The following is a 16248-nucleotide window of genomic DNA, read 5'->3' on the forward strand; positions in this document are numbered from 1 at the left end:
TCCTCCCCCTCCCCCCGCCGCGCCCCTTTCCCCTTCCACCCCTCCCAACCTTCTCCGTCCTAAATACTGATCAGTCCGTGGAAAAATCCACAGAACAACCTCTGACAGAATCGAATGCCACACAGTTTTTCAAATGTGCCCAAAATGAGCCTGAGGGAAGTGGAACATATTGGTTGAAAGAATTTCTCATCCTTTACTTCCTTGCTGTCTTTATCGGACCCTGAAATCATATATGGCCTTGATTTGAGTTCAATAATTTAGTGATCAAAGCAATTATCCGGGGTGGTCATAGTTTCTGAGGATCGACTGAAACAAGGTCTATAAGCACATTTTAGGAAAAGTTATTTTTGAAAATGTTTCCCCTAATTTTTTTTTTTTTTCTTTTTTCTTTTTTTGCGCCCTGAGAAGACCAAAACAAGTTTCCCGCCATTTTGCAATAAGCGAGCGTATGTGTCGTAGCAGCCGCGTCAGTTTTCCCGCCAATTCTGGACGATAACAACGCTCAGTTCGTGAAAAAGAAACACGGTCTTCGACTCGAGTGTTTTGCGGCGAATAAAGAAGATGATTACGGATTTAAAAACTGCATAACATAAACGCAACACTGACTTCACGAGAGGCTTATCTCCGAAAGAAAAGAGTGATCAAACTTCTAAAAGTCAATGCTCCATTTCGGTTTGCTTGTGGGGTTTTTCGGTTTCAGGTTCGAAAAGAGATGTCAGCTATGAGACAAGCAAAATACAGTAAGTGTTGAGTTTACTTACCACGGTTAAATTTCGTTGAAGTGGAGTTAGCTTTGTTATACTAACGATCTTTTTATTTTGAGAAGCTGTAAAGAAGGTTAAACCTTTTGAATTTCCCAAGTTCATGTTGTTTGTGTAAGCAACTTTCAAGTTATTTTGTCAACAACTTTTGTGGTACTTTGCTTTATCGACTGCAGTTTTATATTTTCTCGAAATGTCTTGTATTCCACAGAATTGTTTTCCTGGTCTTAAATTTCAGATTTTTAACCTATGGAATTTCCTACTCCCTTGTGAACAAACCAATGGTTTTGTTTGCGAGCAAACTTTCAGAGGGAACGTAGACTTTTCGGAAACCATTTTTGAAAGTTTCTTTGGTTTTAAATTTTCCAAATACTACGACGTACTGTGGAATTACATCTGGTTTTAAGATAAGTTAAGTTAAAAGCTGTTCACCACGTCACTCTAGACTCACAAAGATTTAACAGTCGAACTTTGTTATTGAGAAAATTTTAAAGGAAAAAGTTTTTTGGACGACAATCGGCTTACTCATCCAGTGGTCTTGCCCCTGAACTCCACTTCATATTGTTAAACTTTGTTCTACTTTTCGGCGCACAGGCTTTGAGCTGGACACATCCACTTCAGGCACAGTTGGAGTACAAGGATCAGCATCGACCAGCTCATTCCTCAGTGGAGGCTCTGTAACTGGTTTCCAACTACCTGGACCAAGCACTTCCACAAGGACTCTTTCCACAAACAATAACTCCAGGTCTGTTTAAATTTGTTACTTTTCATGGTTTATCAAGCTACAAGACTCATCTTCTTAGCTATAAAGATGAGACTAAGGAGCTGAAATAACGCCACTTACAAGAATAATTTCTCGGGCTTTAACTATCTCAATTCTATTTGTAAAATTCAAAACATCGAACTCTACTGCTTGGTTTCAAAGTTTAAAATCTTCCGAGAACTTTGGTTCAAAAATAATTTTTACAATAACTGTCTAATTTCTCGCGCGCTGATTGGCTCATATGTATCGTCAATAAGAGTACAGACGGATAAAATTTTAAACTTTGAGCTGTCAAACTGTCAACTTTTTAATCAATGAGATTTTATGGATTTTTTTAAGTAGCCAATCAAAAAGCGAGAAAAGCTATTGACAATGTTCGCGTCATTTTAAATAAAGTTCACTTATCTTTGTTTACGGCAGGTCTACAGCGTCTTCCCTCCCCCACCGCACCTCCCCCTCCCCCCCCCCCCCCAATTTATTCCCGGCATTTGACCATTTTGGGGTCCTGTCATTGTAAAAAACAAATTGACGTCAGTTTTTTATGCGCCTGTCCTCTTATTGATGATAAATGCGTCATAACATTGTCAATTTTTACTGCGGAACCATTCGCCCTCGGCTCGTGGTTCAACAGCCACTTTGACAATGTTATGAAGCAATTTATCATCAATAAGAGGACAGACGCATAACATTGTCAAAGTGGCTCCGCAGCAAACTTTGACAATGTTATGACGCAATTTATCATCAATAGAGGACAGGCGCATAAAAAAACTGACGTTAATTTGTTAAACTGACAGATTTAAATTATGATACTTTTAGGAAAATATCTTACTTAAATGAAATTCTGCTTTTGGCAAATTTTCCTTACCATCGCATAGGAAAAGACGTGCTTGTAATCCTTTGGATAACACAATATCTTGCACGCACTTGAATCCCAGACGGTTTGCTTTTCAAAATGATGAGTAGTCAGCTTGGCATTGTCAGTCTGTGTGTTCCTCCCATTTTAACAGCTCCAGCAGAGCACAGACACCAGGTGGTTTTCTTAGGACCCCAGCTCCAGGGCCTAGTCTTGTTACCTCAAACAGTACCTCCCGCAAGACCCCAAGTTCACGTCGTACTCCACACATTTCAAGCGTCACCCCAGGAATGGCACCCTCTTCTGTCGTGGTTGGTAAGCTATAAGAACATGTCTAAAGCAAACTTTGTTATTTGCTTCTTTTTTTACCCAAAGTTTTGAAGAGCTTGTTTAGTCAATTCATAATCATTGAATAATAACTTTATCACAGCAAATTTATCAGGACTTATAAAACAAGACATTTATTCTTTGTAAGGGCCCTTTCCAGAGTTCTCTCGAACGCAAGATTGTCTTTTAGTCATTGCACTTTGTTTAGTAAAGTGTCCTTGAAAACTGAACATTAACAAAATATATAACTTTCTAATGTTTTAACAAAATGTCACCTGTACCTGACGTAGAAAATACGCCGGATGTAATTTTGTCAGCTTTGATGACTGACTGACAACTGATCATGAGAATGGCCAAGCTAGGCTCCTCTCGTGCCGTAGCTTTTTGTTGTATCAAATAGAACACGCATATATTAAATATACTTAACATGGTGTGTTTCTTTTCTCTAAGATGTATTTTTTGACTACTGAATTTTTAAAGGTGTAAACTATTTTTAGGTTTGTTCTTGTTAAACCTGTAAACCAATTTAATCTTCTATCCAAGCAATCGTTGAAGGGCGTGGTCTTGCAAAAGGAGAGATTGGCATGGCCAGCATCGATCTGAAGAAACCAGAACTAATTCTATCACAGGTAAGTAATTAAAAGCATTGAACACCATCAGTCATTAATTAACTTTGTCATCAGTTAATTTTCTTGGTTAAATTAACGTTTATTTTGTAGCTAGAAGTTCAGAAAGCCCTGTTCCTAGCTTGTTGCTTCACCTCGAAGGCGAGTGCGGATTTCAGTTCAAAGTTCAATTCATTCGAATTCGTTGCAATATTCTTTATCTACACATTCAGTATCGCCTTAACTTAGTACGGAAACAAGATCAAGTAATTGTTCGTCACTCGATATTAGATCATTCGTAAGCTGTTATTTAATAACAATTAATTTGTCGGAGGTTTAGAGATTAGATGACTACAATAAGCGGATCAGGAGTGACAGCTCTTCTCTTAAACCATTTATTGTACAATTTGAAGTTTTCAGATAACCAGACTTACGTCAAAGTTCTTACAAGATTGCAGATTTTGGAACCTTTGGAAGTATGTATTACCTTTTTTATTCATGCATAGTATCACTATACACATGCGTCTTACAATTGACGTAATGGAGCCCGTTAATTGCAAAATGAACTTTTAAATGTACATCGCAAGTTATCCGGCAAGATTTTGAAATGAATTAGATATTTGATAACATATTTCAGCTTCAGTTTACTCTTTCTTTCACAACGTTTTTACTAGTGACTTGGAAACGTAAAGGCGAAACATGGAAACAGCGACTGATTTGAATTATTTGTTACTGTGATACCGTTTGTTAGTTTCTACACATTTTGAAAGAAGCTTGTTCCAAGCATATCAAACTAGAGACAAATTTTCAAATCGTCCGTGATTGGGCAAACCATATTCGAGCCCTCAGTTGTAAACGACAAAGATATCCCATAAAAATAGCAGACATCTGAACATGTTTAATGATGAAATAATGAATAAGTCGACCTTGTGTGTTAGTATGCGTGCATTATGCTGTCTTGTTTTGCTTCCTGATTTCACCTCGTGTAACTGTTTCGTTGCTTTGTTGCTTGTTTGTATGTTTGTTTGTTTGCTTGTTTTAAGTTAATTTGCTGGGTTATTTTCTTGTTCACCAGATTATCATGCCTAATACAGCGTGTGAAAACCCCTCCACACTGTTCAAGTTCCTTAGCGACCAGCTCCCCTACGCAAACTTGTCATCTGTCCAAAGAAAATATTTCAACGAAGCTAAAGGTAGCACTCAATTTCTTTGCCATTTCTAAATTCATTCCTAATTCAAAAAGTCTATTTGATCAGTTTGAAAAAATAAGCGTAGTATTCTGGTGTTTGCATGTAACACTGTAGTGTAATAAATTCTCGTTAACTAGCGAACTTGCTTGCCTAGCTGAATTGGTTGAAAACAGCTAGTCATGTATAAGCGATGATGTCGATTTGGCAAATCAGGTGTAAGACGGAAACTAATGCCAATACCTGGATACCCGCGTTCACCACTGGCTATATGTTTTTACTTCATGTTCTTGTTGTTGTGCGAAACAAGCCCTACAATTATACTTTTTCTGTAAAATGAATAATGGAAAACGCAACCAGGTCAATCTGTTTCTTAAGGCTTTTAGTTATGCTTCATTGTTTGCCTTTCATTCATCGATGTGCTAACTGACGATCTCGTTCCAGGCCTAGAGTACGTCAAACAGTTGTGTGTTCCTGAATACAACACTGTAGAAATGGAGGTGGCTTCAAAGTAAGTTAATCTGAAAGATAACTTCTAATACACGAGCACATTAAGTTTCTTAGGACCATTTCTTTGAAATTTTAGGTTAAAACTTAATCCACCAACCTTCGAACGAGTCTTGAAAGTCACAACCTTTATCGAAGATGCATACGTCACACGCCAAGCTATGACCCCTTTTTTCTATTTCAGATATTACTGTCTGGCAACGGCTGCTGTAAGTTGTCGATTTTGTTTTTACAAGTCTGTTTTACTCTAATTGTTAAAGCGGTCGACGTCATTTATTCAACTTAATGTTTTCTTTTTAGCAAAAGGATACGTTACACGATGTATATAGACTATGTCAACTAAGAGAAAACTCAAAGCTGAAGAAGCTGATTAATAGCTCTCATAACAGTCTTATTGGTGATCAACTAACTGAACGCACAAGATTGTAATGAGTAGCATCAGTACAGTGAACAAAACGATAGCATATAGATGTAAGTTTTACATTCGACATTAAGTCTGCAAAACAGTTTCTTTGATCATAAGATAAGAGGTAATGTTATTGACTTTTACAGGCCTTGCTTAAATATGTGGAGTTTATACAAAACATAGTTTATGCTCCTGGTTCCGTCAAAGTCGTTTTCAAAGGAAGCGAAAAGACTACAATTGTAGGTAAGTTACCTTTGCCTGCTGCATAATTTATTCAGGGAGCTGCGACTTGTGAGCCTAAAGTCAAAAAATTCCTCGCTCAGTGTTCTCTAACAAAACTGCACATGGCAAAACTTTGATGTTGCAGTTACTATTCTTAAATGAGTTGTGTGTCTCCTTTGTACAGATGCCTCTACTATTAAGAACTTGGAGCTAATTCAGAATGCCAGGGATCCTGAAAGCGGTCACTGTTTTTACGGAGTTCTGAATCACACTAAGACAGCTGGTGGAGGTACTGGTAACTCACTGTCACTGAAATTGGTGCTTCTTTAGTTCTTTTTAATGCGCCTTATCTTGATTGCAAGAATTGCTTTGTTTCGACAGCCCGTCTGATGAGGTCCAATGTTCTTCAGCCTCCATGTGGTAAGTATGTTAATTTCAGCCTCAGTGCATTTCCAAGAACATTCAATCATGATGAACCCAACTTTCGATAGCTTTATTTGAAAATGTGACTGCTTCTGTTGTCGTATTTCTTGAAACATTCTTATCTGTCAGTAGTCCAAGAGAGAATATGAATCCAAGAGAAGTAAAACGTATTTCTCTGGAGAGGGAGTGCTAGCATGTGCATGGTATTAGAAGGAGCTGATCAAGATGACCGGTTAGCATGCATGCTGTTCTCTGATCAGGATGAAGGCATCAACCAGGAAAGCTTGGTTGAGAAGGCATCAGTGGCCCCCTCACAGGTGATGCTTAATTTCATTATTCTTGCAGATGCAGAGACTACAAATGTTCGTTTGGACTGTGTGGCAGGTATGTGTCATTGTAGAAAAAGAGGCATTAAATACATTATACTGGTAAAAAAAAAAAAGGAACTGAAAATATGCAGGCTTTTACTTTGATTTCGACGTAATGACTTAATGTGTTGTTCTGTGTATTTGTTGTTTTGAAATCATTACTAAGAAAAGTTTCATTCTGCCTTACAGAATTGACAGACAAAGAGGTACGAAATTTCCACGTTTTAGTTGCAGTGGTAACAACCGTTATGCGTTTTTGCTGATCTTCTCATTTGCTGTGCCTACGACATGCACTGTTACAGTCCAAGATTACCATTAACACTTTTTAACGTCGTTTTGTTATCTAGGAGCTCTTCTACGGATTACAGTCCGGTAAGTGATGTATCTGGTTTTGCCCGCTAAAGCGTCAGTCAGGAACAAACGGTGGATTACATGCATGTTTCAAAGCTTTGTGCAGCGACAAAATAACCCTAAATATCAACCCAGAGTAACAGACCGACCAGTAATCCCTTGACTATTTATTCTCCAGGCTTTACTTGTATCTATATGTTGTGTCTCAGTTTATTTTCCCAATTAACGGAGCTGTATTACTAATTTTCACCTGCTTAATTATTTGTCTTGTTTTGCTCCTGTATTTTACTTGGCATCCCATCGTTCAAATTAATTTAACTGAAGGTGTCTTTTCTAATTTGGCAGTGGTAGGTCGGTTCTTGGATATTGACCACTTAACCTCAATGTGCGTTCAACTTCCTAAACAAGAAACAGTAAAAACTGCGGAGTCCAAGATCACTACTGTTATCTATCTGAAGCATACTCTGGAGCTTGTCGAGCCTCTCAGATTGGCCCTCAAGGACGCAGAGGCCGAACTTTTCAAAGCCTATTACGAGGTACTTGAAGATTGACTTCCACTGGTTTAAAAAAGCCATGGAATTCTCCGCTTTGTATTTTAGATCGTAGTGCAAAAATAGGCTTGTATTTTATATCAGTTTATTTTAAATCTCGCAGTCTCTTAATGACAGCAGATTTGCAACCATTATGGAGAGGATTCAGACTGTTATACATGATGATACTCGGTATCAGAAAGGAACGCTCAACATGAGGACTCAGAAATGCTTCGCTGTCAAGGTACAAGAACTATGCCGAACTGTTTCAGTTTTTTAACTTGATAGTTCAGCTTTCGTTTGTTTTGTACAAAACGAATCCGTGCCACATGATGGGGTGAAAGACAGTAGTAGGCTTGTAACACAAGGTAAGCAGTTACAATTTTTTACGCAACCATCGTGCATCTCTCGTTAGATAAGATAAGATAAGATAATTTATTTCATGTCAGATTACACAGGGGGTGGTCTCCCAGTCCCCCGAGCCAGAGGCTCATGATAAAAGTGTTTGCTGTAACTACTTGGTAAGTTCAAGCTCATGCACTTATCAATACTAATTGTGACCTCTATTTTTACTTCCAATCATCTTTTAAACCATGAAAACTGGATGAAAGCCTCACATAAATGGTAAGACCATGCTCTCTTTTTTTTCCTTCTCGGTCTCAGGTAGATGAATATAGGGGCGTAAGCCTCTTTAATAAGCACCGCTTGTTGTTTAAGGGTGCGGCACACATTCAATTCAAGGGCAGCGCTTATTAATATTTGTACCCTCGTGTGTGGCGCTAATTCTTCTTTTCAGTAAATACTGACTTGATGTGATCGGCCAAATTTTCTCTTAATAAGTAAGCCATGGTTTTACATTGAAAGCTTCTCCAATATTAATACGTAAGTAATATTTTCAGGCCTTCTTGACGTGGCGCGAAGGACGTATACTGAGATTGTGGATGACATTACTGGTGAGTAGAATGTGATACTCCGCTACCTTTAAAGTAAGTCTGTTTCCAAGCTGGAGGCTTCTTTATAATGTTAACTTTAGAAGACATTTATTTAGTAGTGTTGTATCTGCCTGTACACATGTGTAGTGTAAGTATTCTGAATACCGACCGATTCACACGCCGCATGTTTCCAATGCTAATTAAAATTGCAATCATGTTGCTTCATCGTACGCAACTAAGAGAAGTGTAATTTCCATTTGAATATATTTTCTCTTCTGACATTTGATGAGGCACTGTAGAGTAGCTCGTAAATAAATTAACTACGAACATATAAACTTACAAATACCTTCTTCCGTTTATAATTATGGCATTTCGCTCGCCGCAATTTCAGAAATGATCAAACAGCTCGGGGAGAAGCACAAACTACCCCTCAAAACTGGTTTTAACGGTACTAAAGGATTCTTTGTACAACTCACGCTAAACCGGGATCAGCATATTGACCTCAAAACGCTGCCGAGTGAATTCCTAAAGGCTGTTAAAGTCAGAAGTGCGGTCTGCTTCACCACGGTTGATCTGGTCGGTAAATGTATTTTATTGTTCTTGAATCGAAAGCAGTTACCTTGGTAGCGAGCTTATAGTGTCTTTGTTTGGGTTTATTTTATTCCTGCTTTGCTTTGCTGTTGATATTAAAACCTCTCTGGCCAGTGAGAACTTGAAATGTGTTAAATTATAATTGATATGAACTAGAGAAATCTTTTTTTGTTCTGCAGTAATTGAAAATTTCATAAAACAATTGCACTATTTTTGGGTTCCGTTTCTAATAAAACTTTTGCATTTCTTTCTTTACCTTTCCCTTCATCAATGCCTTTAGATAAAGCTTAACGGTAAGTAGAACTAGTTAATGAACAAATAAGAGATAGTGTGTTTGTTTCCTTATTACCAATCACTCTGAGGGATAAATTGCTTAAAGCGAGTCTCAAGTTCCTTTGCTTCTCCTTTTTTCAGATAGGATAAAGGAGTCTTTGAACGAAATCTACCTCATGACAAACGTGTAAGTTAAACATAAAAATATTTCGTTTCAAACTAGCGACCTCAAGCTCCCTTGGAATATAGGGGAGAAATAGACGATCTACATCAATAGTAAATATGCTGTCACCTTGCTAAAAGCTTTTTCATTTTTGAAACACTTGCAGGGTGGTATCTGAACTTTTGAGTGAAATCCGCGAACACATGGGATGCCTATACAAACTTGCTGAACTTGTCAGTGTGTTGGACATGCTGGTTTCCTTTGCCCACCTGTGCACTTTGTCCGACTATGGTGAATTCATAAGCAAAATACAAGTATTTTGCACGGGTCTTTCCAATGTGCTTCCTAATGCTTTAAAAATTAACACTGAAACATGTAGTGATAGTCTTTGATCAGTATTGAAGAGTCAGTTCTTAGTTCAGTCTCTGGGATACTGTTCATTTTCAATTTAATTTTCGTTTCGTAGAGTCGCCACATGTGGACGCGATCCAGTGTTATCTGTTTTATTATATATATTTTTGTTATTCGTTGCGTGATGTGTTATCACTTCTCCCCAACTGCATATTTATTTCATTCTTCATCAGTGCGACCAGAATTCACTGACACCTTTGCGATTAAAAACGGACGTCATCCCATCCTGGATAAAATTCTTCCGGAGCCACCAACGCCAAACAACACGGTTGGTATTGCAATAAAATTTAAAAACAAATTTTAAAAAAAATCTGTGGTGCATAGAACGTGCAGTTGAGAAATTTCGGCATAACGAACGAATGATTCAGGAAAAAAAAATTTAATTTCTTCCAAGTTCCGACTGTAATCTAGGCCTGATACTCACCAAAAGGAACATGCAGCGTTTTTTTCCTCGAGAAATGGTCAAGAAGGATTTTAATTGAGAGAACAGGGGCGTCATTTATTTCCAAACTGAGGAACAGTAAGACATGGTTGGTAATTATATAGTTAGTTTCCTCCGCGTCATGAGGCGCATAAGGCTGCAACTCTCGCCCTCCTTTCTCTGGCTTCGGCCCAGCTGCCCCACCCCTCTTAACTGCGTTCCTTTTACACTGTACCTCTCCACGTGGTATTCCTTCGTCCCACTTTCCTTTTTCCTTTAGGCGCGACCGGCTGCAGTTGTTTTTGACATTGGATTCATCGCCATCATGCAATCATCGTTCCTCTCCATTCTGACCACATGTCCGGCGATTCAGTCCAGTTCCATCAGTCTGGCTGACAATTAATATGCAAAAATCAATTCCCCCAAGGAAGGCTTTAAGTTTTTTAGTTGTTAGTGCTTTCTCTGGTATTTAAGTATTCTATAAAGTCAGATATATTTTTTTTAACTTTCAGTATGCAACTGATGGATCAAATCTCCTACTCATAACAGGTCCCAACATGGTAAGTACATGTAGAAATTGATTGAACGTTTAGCTTTATCCTCAGACTTCCTTGCATACTTTTACCGGGATGTTTTATTTGCTTGTAGAGTGGCAAATCCACATATTTGAAACAAATAGCGTTGCTTCAGATTATGGCGCAGGTTGGGTGTTATGTACCAGCGGAATACGCTTCATTCAGAGCTGCAGATCAGATACTTTCAAGAATCGGAAGCGACGACGACATCGAAACCAATTCCTCTACTTTTACGCTTGAGGTAAGTTCATTATCTCATACTAACTGCCGAGAAGCTCTTTTTGCTCAGTTCTCTTTGAGTTCTTCCCGTTAAAAAACCTCAGGAATGCAACAAGCAAAATCGCTTCTACATTTTTTTTTCTGGTGTTAAAATGATAATATAATATTTAACTGGACAGAAAAGATAACCGTAGGGATGTTTTGTTTGTAGATGAGAGAAATACATTACATTATTCAGGTGCGTTTGATTTGTTCAGTTTGAACTCGTTTTCGCATTTTTATTCCGTCCTTCGCCTCTAACTTGACAAACAAGTTTTGTTTATTTTTGTTCGTAGAACGCAAGTGACAAATCCTTAATCATCATTGACGAGCTAGGGAGAGGTAAATGCTTCGTAAAGCTTCTGCGTTTCAATGCACTTGCCATTTCTAAAAATATCATAAACCTGCATATAGAAGCCATCATGAACGATTTGATAGGTATCATTTCCAGACCTTGCACTGTAACAGCACACCCACCGGCACAACAACAACCACTATTTGCCTTATTCATATTGACCCTTATTGTACAACGATACATTATACTGACACACTAGACAAAACAAAGAACAAGATTGTCTTAGATTATCTAACGATATTCATGGTCCTCGTTTGAATTTTGTTCTCCAGGAACCAGTAGCGAGGAAGGAGTAGGAATTTGTTTTGCCATTGCTGAGGATCTTCTAAAAAAGAAGGTAAGGCTTGACTAGGGGGCCATTTGACGGAGATGGCCTCGTAGACAAGTAGCCTGGAATTTATTCATCTTAGAGAACCACAGAAATATCTTAAAACTGTTCGTAAATAATCACTGTAGGTTTCAAAACTGGAAGAATACATGCATTTGATGCTAACATCATGGTTAAGTCTAGCATGGTCAAGTACCAGGGTCGTATAGACTAATTAATTGTCTTAGTGTTGACCTATAGCTCATAAATGGATCTCAAAATAAAGTCCCTAGTGTGTAAAATTCACGTATCCAGAAAAAAATTAACTTTTGACTTATTAGAATTAACTACATGATATCCTACGTTTCGATATAAGACAAGACTGTGCTTTAAAATAGTGAGGTATTTTCTTTACCTTACCCTTTATATTTTTTTATTTTCTTCCTCAGACATTTACATTCCTTGCAACCCACTTCCTTGAGTTGACTACAATTGATACCTTGTACCCAAATGTTGAAAAGTGAGTTAAGATATATAGCTTGACTGATTGACTGACAGACTGACTGACTGACTGTCTAACTGACAGACCGACCGACTGAATGACTGATTGTCTGATTGATTGATTGATTGATTGATTGATTGATTGATTGACTGATTACTAGTAGTATTTTCTAATTGTATCTACCAAAATGCTTTGTTTCATTTGCAGTCTGCATATGAAGATTCAGGTAAGTGTTTCTCCATCTCATGAGCAACCACAGGGTTCGTACGGGTCCTGGAAAACCTGGAAAGTCCTGGAATTTTACTGTGCCATTTTCCAGGACTGGAAAGTCCTGGAAAAGGGCTACTGGTCCTGGAAAGTGCTAGAAATCTGTTAAACTCAAGTAAAAAATGTGAAATGTATGGCAGACAGCGAGGAGAATTAATTTTGAGATCTTGGGAGTGAGAGGGTTACCGTGAATTTTAGAGACCTGGAAAATCAATCTGAGTCCTGGAAAAGTCCTGGAAAAGTCCTGGAAAAGTCCTGGAAATTTGTTTCTGAAAAAGGGTACGAACCGTGCAACCAGAATTACAGATCACGTCAAAGCTAGCAAAACGGAGAGGGAAAAATATACCTACCTGGCTGGATTTTTTTAAAATCTCACAGGAGCCACAAAGCCCTCTGAAATCTTACACTGGATGTTAGCGAAATGGGTTTGATAACTGCTTATTTTCAACGAGCTTTTGCAGCTTGTTTGAAATTTTCAATCGTATTGAAACTCCCATTGTATGTAGGGTATTTTCACGAAAAGCAAGAGATGAATGTTGAGCCACTGTACTGTGCTACGACAGAAAGAACGAGCAAACTCTTGATCATTTGTTACTAAAGATGGCCAGAATGAATAGTCCATAGTAAGCTATACAAATATAACGGTTCGCGAGAAGCCAGCAAGGCATAAAACAGTGAGTCAGTGTATGCTTTATTTGATCGGGTGGAAAACGTCTGTATCTGGTCAAAGGATCCAACACCCCAGGAATTAATCGTTTTTCTCGGTGTCTGTAGCATTAAATGATAGGGAGTACAACTCTGTACCCCTGGGTACAAGTCTTTCGTAGGGTTAACCCCTAGCATTAAATTTGCTGGTACTCATTAATGTACCTAAGTGACGAGAGGCCTGCCCAAAAACACAGCCCAATAGTTGGAAAGTTTAGTTACTAGTTAGTTAGCAGAAAGGTAAGTAACAAGTTGGTTAGTAGCCAACACTGAACAAGTATTTACAAAAAGAATTAAAACGTTTAAACATACTTAAAAGTTATGGAACTAGGGTTTTATTTTTTTGTTGTTTTGCTTTGGTTCTTTTTTTTTTTTTCATCTTTGGCAGAAAACGTTCAGTAACGAAGCTGCATGTGAGAAGATCACCTATACTCATGTGCTATCAAAAGGAAGAACTGAAGAAAAACATTATGGTAAATATCGTACACAAAAAGGGAAAACAAAAAAAAAATAGTTTACCCAATTACCCTAGATGAGGGATTTAGCAAAAGTGTTCATGAACCGGAGCATTCAAGCATTAGACACAAAACTTAAACATGATCAGGAGGGAGACCACGGCCCGGTTGTTCAAGGGAGGGTTAAATTAGTCTTGGCCTTGGGTTAGATTTAATCTGGAGGAGAAATTTCTCAGCAGCCGTAGGTTTGTAAACCGTCTACCGTAGAGTAACTCCAGCTTGAAGTCAACTCCGGCGTCCTAACCACTCGAGCAGCGTCTATTGTATCATCGTGATACAACGGATACCAAGTGACCTATATATCTGTGTTCAATGTACAGTGCAACACCAATACTTGTGCTTTGCGCGTGATTTTTATTAGTCTAAATGTAGGTGTTTCAGTTGAAAAAACCGTTTTACCCAACCTCACTAGGATCAGTTATTTTTTTCCCTCACACTCCACTCTAGGTTCTGAAACGCCATTTTTCCCCCTTCTCGTTGTACGACTTGTACTTCTTCCTCTTTCTCACTAAGTGACCTGGCTGTACTTAAACTTAAAGCTAAGAAACAGCAATCCTTGAGATAACCATAACTTTTAGGGTGCATAATCGGCTATAGGTACGGATTGATAAAATTTAAATTTACTTGTTGGAGGATGAAATTCATTTCGTCCACTGTGATACACTGTAGGTGTTCAGCTCGCTGAATTCTCAACGCTGCCACAGTCGATAGTGAGGGACGCTCGAGAAATTTCAACCGAGTTAACAAGACAGAAAGAGGTAAAGGGAAACTTTCTTGCATGGTGACTTTGTTTTATTTTTTACTTGAGGTGTACTCAGTTTGGAGAGAGAACAGTTCATTACGTGATCTTTTTGTTTGGGGATCATAGAGGTATTCATAACAATTCAAGTTCAGTTCATGTCATCGCCTGACAGTACTTAGACTACTTACTATAGTTTCGTTGAGTTTATCTTGTAATGGTATGCGCGGATCAGGAACAACATGGCTCTTCGTTGTCAGTAAGTAGCTTAACGTTATTTTTTATGTCTCTCTAGACTAGTCAGCTGTTGTCAGCAGAAAGCCGCCAACATATAGCAGTGTTCCGTTTGGCAACTAAGCTCCTCCAAGCTGGACGTAACTCACGCCTTGACAAAGCTGGACTGCGTGCTTATCTCTTGGGTCTTAAAAACCAGTTTGAACGAGAGTCTGCACCTGAAGTTGAAGAATAGAAATGCCAAGGCCGAGTTATAATATAATTCATGAAAATGGAGCCGATCAAAAGTGTTATATTAACACAGAGCTCCAAATATGTCTCCGATGATACAATCCAAGGCGACTCCCTTTATGCTGACTTCACATGATTAGTTTTAAAATTCAAAATGTACCTATAGAACGAGTCTGGGGAGACGAAGGCCGGAAAATGTTTGCCGTAACTGGAGGTCATTGCTAAGCTCACTCGGTGGGCCTTGGCTTGGGTCCAAAATCAATTCCTCTCTCCAAGTCATCGTCAATTACTATATTTAACTGTTTATAAATATGTTTCAGACTTTACGTCAGTATTTGATTATGGCTTATCAAATCCAGGTTCTTTCTTTATGACATTGTAAATTAATGAGCAATCATGATATATGGCGGTCTTAGAGTTGCCATTAAAGGCCCAGTTACCCCCATTGCTTTATGGCCGTTTGTCGTTGATTTGAAATGACGAGTTACAAGGATTCGAAGCGCATCATAGCAGGGTCTCGTCCACTCGAAATGTAACTTCTGTTGAATGATTCGAGCTATTCGAAATTTCATGGAAAGATTTCAACAGGAGGTCGCCAACACACACGTGTAAACCTTTAAGGCTCTCCGTTTCACTCAAACGATCATGATGACGCTCTAAGAGAATTGGAGATAACTGCCGCGGTAAGATCTTTTAAATAGCTCAGCTGAATATATGCACGACTCTGGTTATAATCTATATTTAACCAAAGGACCTAGAGTGTCCCATTATACTTCAGGAACCACAAAATGAAAGGACGGTTAAGTTGAACGTGCATGGAAGCAAAGAAGAGGAGCGTGTCCTCGCAAAACAGCCAACCTCGACTGTGCTGACTCTTCTACTGAAGTATTGAGTCCAAAGGCGTGAACCGGGTAAATACTGATGAATAATTGATCTGTCGCGTTAGTGGTCTTCTTCTTCTCGCCTGCATTTGCTTATAGATGTAATTCCATTTAAACCTAGATTTTTATGGCAGCAGTAGCCAAGAAACCATTTGTTATGTTGCCGGATCGCTACATGGCTGAAGTAATGCGGTCCTTCACCCTAAGCCAGGTACATTTCCTTTACATATCCATCCGTGAAACTGATACTTAGAAATGTAATAGTGGATTGTTGACTATTCGTCTATGCGATTGGTTTATTATAATTAATTTTAGATCAAAGGACTAAATTTGAGACACTATTTCATATTAAACTGGCCACAAAATGTAACAGTCTCTCTAGGTGTTCCATTGATCTTTTATGCAATCAAACACTATCGTTTCCATGTTCACGAATGTCATCATAACATAGATTTTGAAAACGTTGAAGTCGTCGGACATGAGGCACATTACACCCCTTGGCATGCTCCATTTGTTGCTTGTCCCGGTTCTCAGCTCTGTCTTTCATTGGAATCTGTTCTGCAACTCCTTCATTGTTATATGTGA

The 16248-nt window shown here is 38.5% G+C and overlaps 1 protein-coding gene across 1 annotated transcript; it reads left to right on the forward strand.

The window, feature by feature from the left end:
• The first annotated feature begins 1361 nt into the window (after window positions 1-1361).
• On the forward strand, window positions 1362-15225 carry LOC110051309 (mutS protein homolog 4-like). The gene is made up of 31 exons (XM_089290198.1): window positions 1362-1506; window positions 2532-2692; window positions 3248-3333; window positions 3723-3785; window positions 4385-4502; window positions 4941-5007; window positions 5188-5212; window positions 5556-5652; window positions 5816-5920; window positions 6013-6051; window positions 6400-6438; window positions 6612-6628; window positions 6770-6794; window positions 7119-7309; window positions 7428-7547; window positions 7915-7927; window positions 8203-8256; window positions 8627-8811; window positions 9210-9286; window positions 9429-9553; window positions 9847-9941; window positions 10607-10654; window positions 10743-10910; window positions 11100-11126; window positions 11224-11269; window positions 11555-11619; window positions 12039-12109; window positions 12299-12317; window positions 13452-13536; window positions 14248-14336; window positions 14613-15225. Exons 2-31 carry the CDS (start codon window positions 2668-2670, stop codon window positions 14784-14786), a joined length of 2358 nt encoding a protein of 785 aa, XP_089146324.1. The 5' UTR covers window positions 1362-1506; window positions 2532-2667; the 3' UTR covers window positions 14787-15225.
• The last annotated feature ends 1023 nt before the right edge of the window (window positions 15226-16248 follow it).

This window comes from Orbicella faveolata, unplaced genomic scaffold (genome assembly GCF_042242905.1).
Source record: "Orbicella faveolata isolate gen_17 unplaced genomic scaffold, um_ofav_v1 contig_2, whole genome shotgun sequence".
Lineage (NCBI taxonomy): Eukaryota > Metazoa > Cnidaria > Anthozoa > Scleractinia > Merulinidae > Orbicella > Orbicella faveolata.

Bases quoted from the DNA above. Each gene is read 5' to 3' on its own strand.
- LOC110051309 (XM_089290198.1), top strand. From the start codon at position 2,668: ATGGCACCCTCTTCTGTCGTGGTTG. The intron at 5,921-6,012 runs GTACTGGTAACT...TTGTTTCGACAG, and splicing joins CACTAAGACAGCTGGTGGAG to CCCGTCTGATGAGGTCCAAT. The intron at 10,911-11,099 runs GTAAGTTCATTA...TTTTGTTTGTAG, and splicing joins CCTCTACTTTTACGCTTGAG to ATGAGAGAAATACATTACAT.